Raw genomic sequence first — 17973 nt, 5'->3', positions numbered from 1 at the left:
TCTGTAATAATTCTTCCATCAGGAAATGATATTCTTGCACTCTTCACTCGTCTCTCTCTCTCTCTTCATAACCAGGGCAGCGCACTTGTTGATGCCGAAGTCCATGCCGGTGTCTTTGTTGACCAGACCAACCGTTATTACTATTATTGTCATTGTTATTATTATTATTATTATTATTATTATTATTATCATTATTATTATTAAATCATCATCATCATGATCTTTACATGTATTACTATAATATTGAACAGTGAAATTGTCGGAATTTATGAAATCTAAACGGAGTTTGTACTGAAAAATCTTGCAAATTTTAGAACGGGGTGACATAAATTCAAGTTCAAGTCTATTTTTCATTCAACAAAAATACAACAAGCATTATACTCGAGTACAATAAAAACAACTAAAATGGAACTATAGAAACATCGCAATATAATATCATTCTGGCTTTGATTAAGACGAGAAGAGGGACACACACACACACACACACACACACATAAAATTGTCTAAATAGATACGAAACAAAACAATAAAAACAGAACAGGAGAAAACAAGCAAAACCCACAACACTTATTATTCTGTACTTTATACATTTACTTTTATCCATTTATTTGTTTTTCCTTAAATTAACAACAATGAGCCGGCCCCTGAGATGGAGCATAATCACTGTGAGACCATATCCAGCCCCCTGGAGAGACCTATGTATCGAGGCGTAGAGGGCGTTATTCGGGATAGACCAAGAACTGACTGTGCAAGTAGAAGCTAGCTGACCTGGATCAGGGAGGTGAGCATTGCTTCCCTGCCTGGATCAAGTCCGTTGGACGTGTCAATGATGAATTCATCGGCGTCTGCGAAAAAAAAAGAAGAAAAAAAAAACTATATATATATATATATATATATATATATATATATATATATATATATATATATATATATATATATATTGGAATGATGACGATGACGAAGACTATGATGATATCGATATTGATGGTAAAAACAACAAGATTAACAATAAAGTGCCTTGTAAATGTATTGTATTATTATTTAATAGTAAAGTATCTGCGATATCAATATCACAAATGATGATACATGTCATACAAAATGATAATCAACAAGACACAGTTTGCTGGCTTTACCCTTATGTGTGATCACACTGATCTTCCCAAGACCCTATTGGCTATCTTCCTTATTGCCCATGGGTCGCCAGGATGCCAGTTGCTTACCAGGGTCCAAATTAATGGGCTTTTTAGAGCAAAACGGCTAGTTCATGGATCCATATGGAATTCATTATCTCTTTAACTACCGCTGACATGTCTCCCTCTCGGGGGAAGAGTAACCTCTTCATCATCATCATCTTCTTCTTCTTCTGATGATGATGATGATGACGATGATGATGATGACGATGAGGGATCCGAATCCGAATCGGAGGACTTGATAATGTATTCAAATTATCATGCGAACTTCTTTTGAGAACCCTGTGACGTGTAGATCACGTGAACATCTCTCTCATTCACATTTTGTCGTTTATATTTCGGAACTCATGGGATTCAATTGCATAAAATCCTTGACTTTTATGATATCTCGAACAAAGTCTTACGACTTCAACTCATCTGAAGCAAACTTTGATAAAATAGAATTCAAATGTCTAAATACACTTGTAATTTCTAGTCATGCTGTAGTGGCTAAAGTGTAGTTGATTCATTAGACTAATTGCAACTGGAGGAATGGCTTTTTAAAATTCAATTTCTATTCTGTTTTTGATGTAAAACAGCAGTTGCACCAATACGCATCAAAACGAAGTTTCCCAATTTAGGGCCTACTGTTATCACTCACTGTATAATCGTATACACTAATCGTGTATAGGTTCGGCATTCACTACGTTGATAGTGAGCATGACATTGTATAATCAAGGTGTTCTCCTTGGTATTTCTAATCGATATGAACATTGACTTTAGCTACTAAAACACTGATCAATTCAGCGCTTATTTACGTCGGTGTAGGGCAATTCGTCAATCAGTTGCAATGAAATCATATCGACGGAAGAATTTCATGACTTTGAATAAAATCATCGGCAATCAACACAAGACTGTTTGTCATGGACATGTTATGATGTAGACGTCTTGTGGACTATAATTAATGATATGGTGTTTTCCTGGGATATCCTATGAGATTTGAAATGCTGCAAGGCCACTGACCCGTCACAAGCTGGACATGGATAGCATCTATTCTTGAAGCATTGTCCACCCCCACCCCTCCCCTTTTATTTTGTCCTTTCTTTTCTTTTATGGCCATGAGCGTTGGTGCGTTCATCCGTACACAAACTTATCTTTGCGCCTGCGCATGTTGATCGGCCACACGTGTGCTTTGTGAACATCCACGAGTTTTTCTATCGATTTTTGGCAAGGTGACTCACAAACGCATTCACGCGCACACACAAATATACACACACATACACACACACACACACACGCAGAGCTGAGTAGCGCGGCGGGCGTCTACCAACTTCAAACCGTCTGGACCAAAAAACGCTCTTCGCTCTTTCGGTTCAGTCATCCAGTGGTATCAACTTGCCGTAGACTTACGAAACCAGACCTTGCGTTACCAGCTGGTGGAAGACTTCTCGACGTTATTCCTTTTTCTCTTGAGGAATATTTTCTCTCGTTCTTGCTGCATTATCGCTGCTCCAAGATGCTGAGGATACTTCTGCTGATATCCATGTCGATTAGTGCTGCTGGTAAGTACAGGATAAACTGATTAATTCTATGATTAACTATGAGTTGCAATTTATCGTACTGGACGATGGAGTTTCTGGATGCGGTGGAAGCTTGGTGGGCATGGTGACCACTACATCATCACTGGTCAGTTTCTGATTTTCTGATTAAAATACGCAGATATTGAGTTGTTCCCCCCGTACCTGCTTGCCTTGCATGTTGCGGAGGTTTAACGTCACTTACCCTTTCTAACATGCTGCAACGCTCAACGTGATTTTCTTAATTTTTCTGCTCCTAAACCTAAGACCGTCCATTACGTAAGAGGTGCCCGCAGTGCTCTCGGTTGGGGCTTTCGATGACTAGCCGTGTCCATAAAACACGGTCTGCTGCTTGTCTGCGGAGCTCGCTGGGGCTGGTGTTCTCCACACCTTTGCGCCGCACGTCCGCACTCGGGACAAAGCGTGGACAATGCGCAGACTCTGGACAATCAACATGTGCCACTAGTGTGACCACAGGGGCGGTTGCAATTGATTATTTCAAAAAAGAGAAAGAGCAAACAAACAAACTTAAAAAAAGGGAAAATTTCCCCAACGGTTGTACCTTCTCTGCTTGTTCGGCACCCTTGAAATTTGTGCTAGTATTAGTCTATTAGAGCAGGTGGAGGTGGAGATTTCTGCAATTCAACTTTATTCACCTGGAAAAACAATAATCTGGTATGGTTAATGAATGGCCTCCCAGTTTCAGTTAACTTCCACTGAATGTCAACTTATGAATACCTTTGACTTACTTTGTAATGGAAATGAGGCATAAAAACTTAACAGGAAAAAAAAAATGACCAAACCAAACCAAACATTTGTAACATTGGTGGGTTTAGGGAAACAGTGCAATGAAAATGAGGACAAGAATTCAAAGCTTTAGTTTAGACTTTTGGAGGACTGTTTGTCAATTGTTTCCAGTCCTATAGACGAGATGAAGTCATCAGAACAGGCAGCCTAATTGAGTTATTTCATGAGCAAAGCTCTGAATCCTTTGTGGGTTAAAATACTAGTGATCTAATATCCCCATTTCTTTTTAGAGGAGAGATTTATTCAAGTGCAAGGAACACAAGGAAGTTCCAGTGTGTGTTTTCAGGTGATCTCGTATTGAGGGAAATCTGTCCAGTCAAGGATATTGGTAACCTTGCCTCAAAATGTGTGATATCTAGCAGAGCTGGTTTGAAGAAGTGGCTTTCAAGTTAAACAGTGTAGATTCTCAGACTTTCATGGATTTGCTATGTGAAGTTTTAAAACAAAGTTTCCTATCAAGTTTGTGGTTACAGCCCCCATACATTATAGAGTCATTCCTTTTTTTTCTTTGCAATTAATAGCACAAGACCTTCAGGGGAATATGATCTTCCATTTTGCAACAAATATTGTCATTTCTAAGTTTTAGGTTTTGTGCTTCTCATCTGATGATGTACACATTTAAGACATGCATTTGCAATTACAGTACGGTAGTGTTGGGAAGTTTGTGTCTGGCAAACTCTTCACATGGGGGGGGGGGGAACCAATCAAGGCAGCTCGCAAAGCCACAATTATATTGTTGTCAACATAAAGACTCAAAAAGGTTTGCAGTATTCATGCAGCTAACATAAACCATGTTCTTATTGTGCTTTTACGAAGGAAAGTTTTGCGGGATGGGGTGAGGGAAGATATGTGTTTTGGTCATTAAATGATTGTGAGTCACAAAAGGTAGTATGTATCCATTGTTGTGACACTCAGCAATGTCGAGCCTGTTCTATCTTGATGGTGTTCATTGGTCCAGTCCAATGAGTTTTCAATGACACTGTGCGAAAAAAAAAAAAGAATATCCCCCCCCCCCAAAAAAAAAGAGAGAAAAATATATAATGTCCATTGTGCATTGATTGCACATATCAGTGATTGCGTTCAGACTTTGACACCAATCAAGACGTGTTTGGTGGTATGTCATGATCATTCCCTTTACATTTGCCATTATAGTGTTTTCTAGTGTCAGCGCAGTAAACAGATTATGCAGGCTTGTGTAAAGGGGTACAAATATTGGTCCCCCCCCCCCCCTCTCTGTCTGAAGGCAGAAACTTGACAATGCCCCTCATTGTGAGATGTTTGGCATGTAGCCCAGGATGAGAGGATGATTGCATTTCCGGGTGGGATATTTTGACGATGGGGATGCTTTTGTACAGAGGAGTGGACACAGAGTTGTCCTGTAGTAAAGTCCCTAGTGAGACATGATATCGTCGGTTGAGAATGATAAGGGCGTTAAGTTCTCACAAAACCCATAATGTTCGATACAACTCAACGCCCTTCTCATTCTCAACAGACGATATAGCCTCATAGTACATTAACGATTGTGGCAATTTAATACATTGAATCAGGTTTAAACCTTCATATGCTGAATTCATCGCTCTCCTCTTTACTATGTTGCAACTAATGCAAGGGGGATGAAGCTTGGATATGCCTGTATAGTGGTGTCTTTGTTGGTTTACAGTAGCAGAGTGACATTCTAAAATCAAAAGTACCACACATATTTATTTACAAGTAATACTTTCATTTTTCTTAAGAGAGAGTTTTTGCTTTCTAATAGAATATTTAATTTGATTGAAATGAAGGCAATAATATTCAAATTTAAATGATTGTATTATGCATTTCTCAACCGCAACAAAGGCAAGTTGACTTGAGAAGGGATATGTTATGCAAGACTGCACACTAACTCATATTTTTCTACTGGTCCGACCTGTCTGTTGGACCAGTAGGCACCCATTTTTTCCATTTTTTATCGGTTAATGATTATTCCTGAAAAAGTTACAGGTCTGAGAGCAATTTTTATTGGTCAGGGACCGTCTGACCATTGCCAGTGTGCAGTGTAAAGATAAGCCATCAAAGTGTAACACAGAGTTTCCAAAGATGGTTCTGGATACATTACATTGCAAAAAAACAGTGAACATATGAAATGTGTCGCATGAATCCTGGCAAGATTTTCACTTATGAACTGAGAAGATTGCTCAGATTACATGGGTCACAAGTAGCAATGATTAAGGTGTAAACACATGCATGCACACATGACAGGAAATTGTTGGTGATATAAAGAGTCATTGAAGCACAAATAGACTGACCCCAAAGAGCTGTGATTTCCTTCATTGCTCTTTATCTCAGACATATTTTGATTGCTTCTCTAGTTTTTTTCAGAGTTACAGTAGAACAAAGCCGCATGATGTTGTTTATCGCTGGTGTCTATTTTTGACAATGTCTTGTCAGTGAGTGGTATGTGACAGTTTGGAAAGTGAAAGTAAGAACTGCAAGAGCTCCTGTAGGTAGGGCTTGCATCATAATGCCTTTTTGTTTCTGCGGCATAATGATTATTGGAAGACTTAGCAGCGAAAAGGAAATGCATTGTCATCAGTGTTCAATTTTTTCTTTCAGTTTCCAGTGATTACAAGTGTACACTGTATCTTATTACAGCAGAAACACAAATCCAGTGCACAACTTACCAGGTAACAGTCAGTTCATCACCAGCACAAAACATTTCTTTCGTTTGCAACACTCCATTCTGGAAAATAGGCCTAGATTCTTTGGCCTTTTTTCAGTGTAAAAATGATTTCCATCATTGATACAATGTATGTTGCAATATCATAGATACAATATACAATGTGTTAATGTGATTGTATGATAAAAAATGACATACTTGCCAACATTTTGAAATCCTGAAGAGGTAGATTTTGCGAGGGAGCGAAGCGACCAAGCCCGAGCGCGCTTGTGCCCGAGGGGGGGGGGGGGTGTGGGAGGGGGGGGGGGTGCGCCCCCTCCTGCGGTGTGGACCTTTTTTTTGTTTTTCAATATCAAAATATGAGATCTGGTGCATGCTTTTTAATCTTTTTAAAGGGTTCTTGGTATTGATAAAAAACATATAATCCATGTAAATCTATGAACAATTTTGTAGACTATGCATGAAAATCAGACATTGGTAAATAATTTTTGTAGGCTAAGCATATGTGAAAAAGTAATCAAACATATTGTTATCACAAGTTAGATATGAAAATACGTGTACGTTTAATACAATCACATACGTACACGGCTGGCTGGGATCAGTTCGGTGATCATGCCACACCGTATACCGCATCGTCCGCACCATGCACACGGGAGCTACCAAAACATTACTAATTATGCGTGGTTCTAGCTACACATACACGTGTACAGAAAGTCTTGCACGCACGTAGATATGATAGAGACTACTAGTAGTGCGCCACTGCAGTGTGCATACATGTGTGCATATTAGAAGGCTGAAATACGGCGTTTTTGAGGAACGAGTTCCTTGAAATTATTATTAGTATTCTAATTACTAGCTTATTTTAGGGAATCAACGCACAATGAAGGGAAAATATAACTTCTATTTCAATCTATGGTAGGTTTGCTATAAAATTGGTAGATCAGAAGAGAAAATTGGTAGCCGGTCAAAACCTCTATTAAAGCAGTAGTCTACCGCCCAAAGCGGTAGAGTTGGCAAGTATGAAATGATGATTTATTTGACAGTGTGAGCCTGGTACTATTATTGAATCGTAAGGCTTGCGCTATGATGTTGCCAAGTTGCCTTGTTGCAGTCTTTTTGTTTCTGTGTTTACCAATGTCTCATATATGAGACATCAATCCAACTTTCAAAATCAATCAACATTCTACTTTGGATGTGAACTGAGAGGCCCAACATTCTTTTTTTTTCACTATTCGACACAGTGTGAGCCTGGTATTATTGTGTTATCGTAAGGCTTGCGCTATGATCTCTGTAGGCCTACACATTCAGCACTGTGCGAAGATGAAGTGTGCGTTACCATTTTCCCCCCATTCTTTGAATATGAGAGAGAGGGGAGAATCAAAACAGATCCTTAGTCAATCATTAACCATGGTGTGTGTATTTTATCACTGATAATAAAAAATGCTGTGTGGCTGTACCCGCCATAGAGTGGAGGCAAACAAGATCCTTCTCCTGTGCAGAGAATGCACAGAGAGTTATAGTGCATTCGTAGCATGACTACAATACAACAGGCGTTATGTTCTTAACTACGATCTTTAACCTACAACATTGATAGATAATGTATAGATGTATATATCTTCTCCTTGTTTGACACTCATGACTCAGTAAATTTTGTACGTACAAACGTACAGCAGGCTTACAAATGTAGAATGTACAGCTGTAAGCAGAGGCTGTTAGATCACTGACCATTTAATCAACAGCTGTTCAGTGATCACAATCCCTGAGTATTCAGCTAATGATATGAACTTATCATACCCCAGAAACCAAAAAAAAACAAAAAACAAAAAAAAAAAACAAACAAACAAACAAATATCACAATTTAAGTTCAAAACAGGTTGTCTAATTGTTTGCTTCATATGATAATGTTATGTACCAAATTTAATAATACAGGGGCAGATCCAGGAATTCTATGAAGGGGAGGCACCTTTACAAAATCTTTTTATTTCTTGTGTTTTAACAATATAAGATAAAGAGTGGGTGCGCACCCGGTGCGCCCCCTCTGGATCTGCCACTGTTAAATAGCACATACAGGTAGTGCATAGTGTGAAGATGTACAAGTGGTTGAAGAGATACCCAGGACTGTTCAGTAGTCAATGGCATCTCAAGGGACATGCTGATGATTGCAAGAAATTTAGTAAAAATAAGAGAAACTTTGGCTCTTCATGGTCATAATTTCCAATACTATTCCTCATTTTGAACCGGTGGAAATAGTACAAAGGTACTGTGTACAATGAAAGATTTCTTGTAGGAGAGTTACTGTACATTTGTAGCGGATCTGCAGATGTACATCCTAACTTTGATAGTCGTGAGTATGCCCCAGCTTATAAATTTCATATATCAGGGCCAAATGAAATTGTATGGTACTTCTTGTATGGGAAATAAATTATTGAAAGAAACAGAGTGGAAAATGTGCCTATTTTTACTAGCCTGTACAATGTAGAGCCAGGGACTACGAATGGGAGAGGTAGACCATGTTAAATTTTATTCAGGAGTGTGAGGCGGCCCTTTTGAGAGAGGAAGAAGGGCTTATCATTCCAGTTTGGAAAATTATAAAAACACTTTGACGGTAAAGGTGTTGGGAGACAAATGTACAATGCACTGTATGTAGTTTCTATGGTGCTGTGCAAATTGGTGTGTTGTAGAATTGATATTTCCAGTCGAGTTCACAGATCTGATTTCAAAGAATAACCTGCTGGTGTTGATTATTCAGTACTCAGCAACAATTGATTGTTGTTGTCAAGTGTTGGAGCGAGGAGAAGAATGTGTATAACAACTCGAAATATTTTCATGATTACTTTGTTTATAGGGCACTCAAGTTGAATGAAGGAGTAATGTATTGACATGGAATATGTACACTTGTAGGAGCCTAACCCTGATCTTTGAAAGCTTGTTGTGATCAAAGATATAGTGCCATCACATTGATATCTTAATCTTCCCACCATACTTTTTTATTTTAATAGGAGGGATTATGATGTAGTCCTACACCAGGAAAAGTAGGTGTCTGGCATTCAAGATTTTATTTGTAGCCAGTGCTGTGGACAAATCTCAATTTTTCACTTTAGGTACAAACACTACAATATGTCTTTATCAGCTCGAGCTTGAGTTTTAGAGCACTTTCCTATGATGGATCAGACAAATAAGGCGGAAGTCAGGAAATTTGCAAAATGTGTCTTCACTAGTTCAAGCTTCAAGCACAGTCGGGTTTAAAGGGACTGTACAGTACTGGTTGAGGTGGGGATTCATGTTTTGAACATTCCTAAGTGAGATAATGAAAAGCCTCTTATGAAATATGAAAGAGCATGTAATTTTAAGAAGGATTCAACGTTTATTTGATGAAAATTGGTTTTCAAATGGCTGAGATATCCGAAAAAGTGCTAATAATAAAAGGCGACATGCCACAACTTTATTAGGATCTCTTTGTTTCACCTTGTTTTTGGATATCTCAGCCATTTCAAAACCGATTTTCATCGAATAAACTTTTGATACCCCTTAAAACTGCATGCTCTTTGACATCTCATAGAGTGGTTTCTGAATATCTCGCAAAACTTTAAAGGTAAATCCTCACCTCGACCAGAACTGTACACACCCTTTAAGCCCGATGCCGGGGCATCACTTTACATAAGACGAACAAGCGCGCGATTCATTATTTGTCAATAAACCTGATGTTCAAGCTAGTGCTGATGAATATGTGTGAAGTTAAGATTATTGCGCTATTTGTGAATAAGTACTTGTAGCTGGCTATTCTGCATATACGTATAAGTCCAAGATTTTACATACATGTGTATAAATTCATGTTTTAAGGAGTGTACATAATACAAGATATTAGTGAAATTTAGTCAAACAAAGTGAATGAAACTCAGTTGTTCAAAGCTGCACAGGTTTTTACATTGAAGCTACACTGTACATACACCATCAATCATCAAAGGAAAGTAGACCAGCTCTTCAGAAGACTCATTTATGATACCTATAAAGTCAAAGTCAAGAATGGTCTTTGCTCTTGTGAGAGTGAAATTTCTGCAGTTACAGTACTCCAGAATGGTCAAGTCTGGGTCCAGAAGGACTCTGTTGTATGGCTTGATTGCTAGACTGGGACCAAAATTCTTGGCATTCTTTTGGGCACGAGTCAGGGTGAATTCAACAAAGAACAGAGCGCCAGTGTACCCCCATTGAAACAAAATGCCAGGGAAAGTTTAGTGGGGGGAATTTATTGGATTTTCACCTGGGGAGAGCACATGATGTTATTTTCACGATTTGATTGGAGGGATGATGAAGGCACACACACACACACACATGCGCGCACTCTCTCTCTCTCCAGCACATGCTCACAGACAGACCAGGGAGGTGAGAACCCTGGACAGACCTACAATTTGTACAGACAGACAAAGTGATCCCAGACACTATTGTAAATACACAAAGGCATCCAGTCAGAATGATTGCCACTATATCACCAGCAAAGTTTATGTTTCGTAGCTTGTAAAAGATCTGTTGATAAGATATTTTGAAATTGAAATACTGTTAATCAATTAACCCTTGAGCTCCAGGAGTTTTTGTGCAGTGCCCACTTGTACTCACAGAACAACGCCATAAATTGTACCTACAGTGTTCTATGGCATGCAGTGTCGAGCAAGATTGATTGTGTATTTTTCTAGAATATATCGCAAATAGTTCATAGGGATAATATTGGTAAAATGTAGGCTATAGGCCTAAACCAAAAGTTCAGTAAAAATCAACACATTTTCTCACTCTACATCCTCACTCATTGGGCAGTGGTACGTTGTAGGACCTAAGCAGTTCAGGGATTTTAGAGATTGTGATTTATATACAAGTGTATTTAGGGCCTGATGAATAATGCAGCCTCATCCCGATTTCCCTGTTGCACTCCTGATATGTTCAGGCATTATCACTTTGATGTATTTTTAGTTTTCATTCATTGGTATGTATGCTGTGCCTGTGGGTCTCTACTTGCTGTTAAGATTTACATTCTTTTTAACCGGCTGTGTGGGTATTCTTTCTTGTTTTCAGCAGAGAAGAACTGTGACCATTTGACCCCTGGTTAAATAGGAACAAAAAGACACCCCTCAAGTTAGACATGGGGCCTCCTCCAAACATTTAAATGGGGCTCTTCATTATGTAAGATACCCTGTATGTAGGGCTTACAGTTATACATGTTTTGTTTTTCAATTTAGTTGTGTATTATGGAGACATTAATTAGCTTTCTGGAATTCAGATTGTAAGTCAAAGTGTAGAGATTGCTATTGCTAGTTTATGACTGGAGACTTTATTAAACTTTAATAGGAAGAGTTTGTTCGCAGAAACCGATAAGTCCATTTTTGAAGATTTTGAAGTACGGTCTCTGTCATAAAGTACAAAATAAAACCTTTAAAATGATATATTGGTCATTACATATAAAGGTACATTTTTGAAGTTATGGTCAAAAGAAGCAAAAATTTTCTTATTATTCTCTTTATTTTTCTTGACCTTTAATCGCAAATATATCCATTTGGCAAATATGGACTTCTCGGTTTTTGCGAACAAACTCTTCATATAGTATGCACATGGTTTTCATTTGGGGCGGTAGTACGTACTATTCAAGTGCTTGTCATCTCAAATGAATTTAGAGGTACATACTGTAGGCCTGAAAAAAAAAAAAAAAAATCCCAGCACGAAATGACTACAACATAGGTCTATTCATTTGCACAATGTGTAGACCTAATGGTTTACAGCTTCCAATTCCTTTTTCCCGTGCATAATGTGGTATCATACATACCGTAGCATGTCTGCATACTCCTATAGTAAAGTTCATTTAAAATCCATGGATGATGTATCTCCTTGAGATATTTGCAGTGCGCTTTTTGAGATATTTGCAATTCGCTTCTTGCGATTTGCAAATTCCATCAGTCGTTAGGTGAATTCCAGGACAGACAGACAGACAGACAGACAGACAACTTTATGTCTCTGGTATAGCTGCATTAAAACTTTGTCATCTGTTGCTGGTGGAAGATGAAATAGCCATCAGGATTATGGTGAATCGCTTTAGTCCGTGACAGCGACTAATAACTTCAGCCGCGGCGAGACACCGTGGATGGGTTGGTAGCAAATAGCAGCTGGAGAGATGGAGGGACGATAAATTGAGCAATTTGATGTTGGGACTGTGCCGCAACAGTCAATCAAGTGTAGGAACAGAGGCTTGCATTCAATTCAAATGTTTAGGCTCATGCCTCATCACTATTTTTTTTTTTATTTATTTATTTTTTTAAAGACAGTGAGGATCTCTGAACAAAGCCAAAGTGAAACTGCCTGCCATAGTTATGACAGGATTCGTGTGGTCTTTTATATCATTACATGTATGTGTTCGTGAGTTTGATGGAGAATTCTAGATTCCTTCTCTTCTTTAAGTCAAAAAGTGACATGAATTTGAATTTTGACAAAGTCATTCTTTCTTGGCTTTGTTTGGACAATAGAATGAGAGAGAAAAAAACAAACAAATAAGAAGGGAGAAATGAATACTTAAAAACAGCCTTACATGTAGGCCCTACACTGTATATTGCAAAGGGTCAGGAATTAGACATTTGAAGCTAAAAATTTTCTGTTTTGAATTCATTTGATAAACATTACTTCTAATTGTAAAAATCATAGAAAGCATCAAGTAGATTTGTATTCATAATGTACAGTAAAACCAAAAAATGGAAGAAAAAGAACCCTGCATTTTATTTCACAAATTTTGTGAGAGCCAATATCCATGAAATTAAAATGCATGCGGAAGCTCTTGTATACACTATATGCAGTGAATGCCAGTGGCAATTTGTGAAAATTGCCGTGAAAAAGGCATAAAAAGATAGAATCAAACATACTGTAGGTTAGAAAATCCAACATACAAAGTTTTGTAATTCAAGTAAACAGAGACTCTTTCCTTTTTGACATAGGTTTGATCTCATCTTTTTATTTGACTTATACACTCTTAATAGATTTTAAAAAGGTATGAGACAAAAACTTTAACATCTTGTACAGTTTCCCCTTTAACCAGAATGTGTGTCTGTTTTATAGGTTCTTCCTCAGCTCTTCTCATCTTGTGCATCTCATACACTACCTACCCTCTCCTCTGCCAAACTCATTAATGTCACTATATTTCATACTTGCACTCTTTATGTCAGGATGTTGTATGTGGCCAGTATGTGGTGCAGTATTCAAAAATGTTGCTAACTCGATGAGCTTGGAAATGTCAGAGGAGAGGGAAAGGGAAAGTAGAATTGATGTGAGGATGATATCCTTTTCTAGAATGGAAATTTAAATAAGGCATCGTGTTTCCAGTCTGCTTATGTTTTTCCATGAGCGGAGCATTTTATGATGAACCTGTATTGATATGATTTAAAAAAGTAGTGTCTGTCTAATGTCGAGGAGGTCATTACAATGATTTAGCATTGGGGTCAGTTTTAATGACAGACCTGTACGAGGGGTAGGTTTAAATGGGTGAATTGCTATGAGTCAGCATTTAAACAGATGTTTCACTTTCAAACTATCGACCAAAATCAGAAAAACAAAACCATATCTGATGTATGTCCATTCTATTGTTTGCTGTTAATTATCATCTTTAATAGGAGAAGTGGTCAAAAAAGCTTGACCTCCAAGAAGTTATGGATGGTCACCTGACATGTGTCCACCATTAATTGGTAGTCTGGGGAGTCTGACTGGACGTAGTGGTGACTCATCCTGCAGATGGGTCCAGCGACCTGACCAGCTGAATAATACATTTCCTTGTTCAGCCAGCCGGCAGCGTCGCGAAAATGTGTCTAAATCATTCTACAGCGCAGCGGTGTGACCTTGAAATGGTCTCTCGTGCCGTGTTCGAGGACTGGTTTTCAATCTGCGATATTTCACTTCATGTGCATGATATCAAACCAGGTTTTTTTGCAGATGATCAGCGAAATTCTGAATTTTTCAGAAATCATAATATCAAGTAGAAAAGACTGCGATAACATTTTATAATTTCACATCAAAAATCGTGTTGAAAAAAAAAATAATTCAATTCAAAATCATCCGGTAAATTTCACTTTTCTAGACAATGAGTTAATAAAAAAGCATCACGAAATGGGGGGAAATGTATCAATCAATCGAAAAATGTAACTCTTTATGGGTCATTTCGTGTAGATGGGTCAGGATCCAGCAAAATCTAGAGCAACTACACTGTCAACTAGCCCTAATGAAGACAATCCGATTTCCTTGTGCTGTGATTGGTCGATTACCGTCTGCAGAGGCTGCCATGAATGACGTCATAGTGAATCTCCACTTACGGCTTCTGCTTTTGCCGGGCCCGACGTAAAACTAACTGTTTATAGACTAACATCAAACCATTTTGAAGTTGATTTGAACACTTATTATCACATTTCAGTATGTATCTCGTCTTTTGATGAGTCCAATCGATCAAAATAAATGAAGGAATCGACAGAAGAATGTGAATATATACAGAGTGCAAACACGAACCCGTCAGTGTAGTCCCAAGTATTCGTTTTGCAGTGTTGCGATTGCAGCAAAAACGGTAACTGCACCGAACACTCGCTTTGGTGAAACACAGAAGCAGGTATTTCCGTAAGAAGTATCACGTGTATATCTATACGTGCCTATGATTGTTATGAACTAGTAGTAGTACACTGTAGTAAGTAGCTATAGTATAGTAGTAGTAGTAGCACTAATAGTAGTACTAGTACACTGTAGTAGCTATAGTAGTAGTGGACTACTAGTACATTAGTAGTACTAGTACACTTGTAATACCATACCAGTAGTGCCAGCAACAGCAGCAGCCAGTGGTAGTACTAGTCCAGCATAGGTGTACTTGTATTTCTCTGGACACTTGTGTGAATGGGTGCATTGGTCATTGTAGTGTCCAGATGACAAGACGGTACATAGGCTGTGGTAACTAATCACTGATGGGACTCAGAGAATGACGATGGTCAAAGCAAGCTGGCTTCCTTGCGGATCTGTTATGTTCTTAGATATTTAAATACAATGTATATATCTTTCATGTTTTATTATTATTATTATTATTATTATTTTTTTACATTTCATCATTTGTCTCTGGTGGATGGAAGCAAGCTGCTAGCAAGACAAGAGAACAAAAGCTGAAAATCTACTATGGATTGTACAGATTGATGTACATGTATGTGTACTCGAGCCTTTTTATCAAAACAGAAAAAAGTAATCATCAGTGTGGCATTCATTAATTTACACTGATTTGAAATCCACATTCAAATTCCACAAGACACGACTTTCACACTCTTGCTTGTTTTCCCCTCCTTAAACTGGACATCTCTCTCTCTTTCTTTCTCTCTCCTCTACCCAGTTTCCACAACGCTCTTCAGTTATTCTGCATTATCTTTTCAACTACTTGGCAGTATAGGATGACAGGAAAAAACTTTTCATTATCATACGGATTACCCTAAAGTTCATAACAAACTAACAAAATATAGTAAACATTATTGCTCTTTGTTAAACAGGATGTGATGCAAAAAAACAAACAAAACAAAAACATTTCTGTTGGCAAGGTTGGTTGTTTACATCTTTTAAGGCACATGTACCACTAGTACTACATGCATTTGGCAAGAACAGCATATATATATGCTATATATATATATATATATATATATATATATATATATATATATATATATATATATATTGTCGCTGGGGCGACAAGACCACGTACAGTATCTACAAAATGTCAAAGGTTCAGGAGAGCCAAAAAACATGGCGGCCAAAGCACTGTAGCGAATGGGATAGCCTTTCCTTTGACATGCCGTGGTGGCTTCATTTTTGGAGTAAGACAGTTGGGATTTGGACAGGACATCACTTAACCCATTATTTGACCATTAATCCAAAAAAGTCATTTTCACCAAAATTGCAGATACAAGGTCTTGTCACCCCAGCGACGGACTATTATACAGTATATGAAAGATGGCGAAGTGGAGTAGTAATGCATTTCAGTCCAACAGCGCTATTTATTCAGGCTGAATTTTCGAAGAATACATGAATGTCTTCCTCAGGGTTCACAATAACAATTATGAAAATAAACAAAATGAATATTTCCTTTAAAGGGGAAGGCTAGTAACTGATCAGTGGGAATCAGTGGAAATGCTGGGAGATGATTGTTCCAATCCTTATGGGATTCATTAAAGAGTTCATTGTATATCTATTGTTGTGTGAAAATGATTTGCTTCAGAACGGTCTCATATTCAAGTAATGTGCAGATTAATGCTCCGTCACTGACCAGGGACGCTAACCTGGAAGCATTAATCTGCACATTACTTGAATATGAGACCATTCTGAAGCAAATCATTTTCACACAACAATAGATATACAATGAACTCTTGATTGAATCCCATAAGGATTGGAACAATCATCTCCCAGCATTTCCACTGATTCCCACTGATCAGTTACTATCCTTCCCCTTTAAAGTGGTAGTCATGGGGAATGCTTATGGCAATGCCCGAGTGTGGTATCTGAGTAGAGGCATTGTGCGTTTCTTATGAGCATGCTGACTTGCAGTCAAGATCAAGTTGTATTATTATGATGTAATAATGATAGCAACCACATGAATTTGTACATGCTTAACCAATCAGATCATCAACGCATTATGTATCATACATAAGTGGTAGTCATAGGAATGATTGTGACAACACGCGTATTTCTCAGTGTAATAACTCAGCTGTATATAACTCACATTTTCATAGACTGAGGTATCTGATGTCCAACATTTCGTTATTCCAGTTCTCTCCCAATCTTATACGTGTCTTTAAAAATGTTGGCTGCATGCCTGGTATCTATTATACATACAATATAATACCATACCAAGGAGGCTTAGTACCTCCTTTGTCATACACAGCTACTTTCAGTGATACACCTGTATTTGTACTTTCCTTTTCACATACATAAAAGCTTTGTAAGAGAATGATTACTGTAAAAGTGGAAATTTTCGCGTTGTTGAAATTTTCGTGCATATCGCGCAACCAAAAAACTAGCGCGAAAATGAAAGTATGTGGATATTTTTGCTTGCCATATATTCCTGTGTGGGATGTCTTGATTCCGTGGAATTAAAATCACGCGAAACTCTTCTTACCCGGCCAAGCGCGAAAATATCCACTGTTACAGTATGTGGAACTTCAAATTTGATGAGGGTAGGTATTTGGTCACATTCTGCCCATCAAAACTTTAGTTTGCCACACAAACCTAGGGCAAATAACATAATTCATAAATGTATAAACTATAATACAGGCTTTAAACGAGAAAGCTAAAACAAAGAATCAGTATACTAGTAGTATGCAGAGGTAGGATTGCTCTTAGATGAATACATGTTCATTATTCACACACATTCTTCACACACTGCATTAGACAAAATAACTTATCAAAACTGACTGACACATCTTCACAGTGGCGGATCCAGGGAGGACCGCAACCGGCGCACACACCCCCCCCCCCTTAATTTTTTGTTGAAACAAAAGAAATAAAAAGAAGTTTCTGTAAACAGGTATAAATGCACATATGCTTGGTTTGTGCAACTTTGATCACAATGCAAGCAAGGCTTTACCATTTTCAGACAAATCTGCAGTGTCTAGATTTTACATTGTCACTATCACTAACTTCACTTTCCATAATTACATGGTTATCTAAATTTGTAAAATTCCTGCATGTACAACCAGGACCACAATTTTGCCCCTGTTTTTTACATTTGCACTGC

The 17973-nt window shown here is 38.0% G+C and overlaps 1 protein-coding gene across 1 annotated transcript in view; it reads left to right on the top strand.

Moving 5' to 3' along the window:
• Positions 1-2566: 2566 nt before the first annotated feature.
• Positions 2567-17973, top strand: part of LOC140229881 (neural cell adhesion molecule 2-like) — a 143190-nt gene continuing 127783 nt past the window's right edge. The window contains exon 1 of the mRNA XM_072310087.1: positions 2567-2731. Coding sequence (XP_072166188.1) covers positions 2686-2731 — 46 coding nt within the window. The 5' untranslated portion in view covers positions 2567-2685. The remainder of the gene's footprint in view (positions 2732-17973) is intronic.

This window comes from Diadema setosum, chromosome 6, assembly GCF_964275005.1.
Source record: "Diadema setosum chromosome 6, eeDiaSeto1, whole genome shotgun sequence".
Taxonomy (NCBI): Eukaryota; Metazoa; Echinodermata; class Echinoidea; order Diadematoida; family Diadematidae; genus Diadema; species Diadema setosum.
The sequence above is the reverse complement of the archived record's forward strand: the minus strand, read 5'-3'. Positions and strand labels throughout refer to the sequence as shown.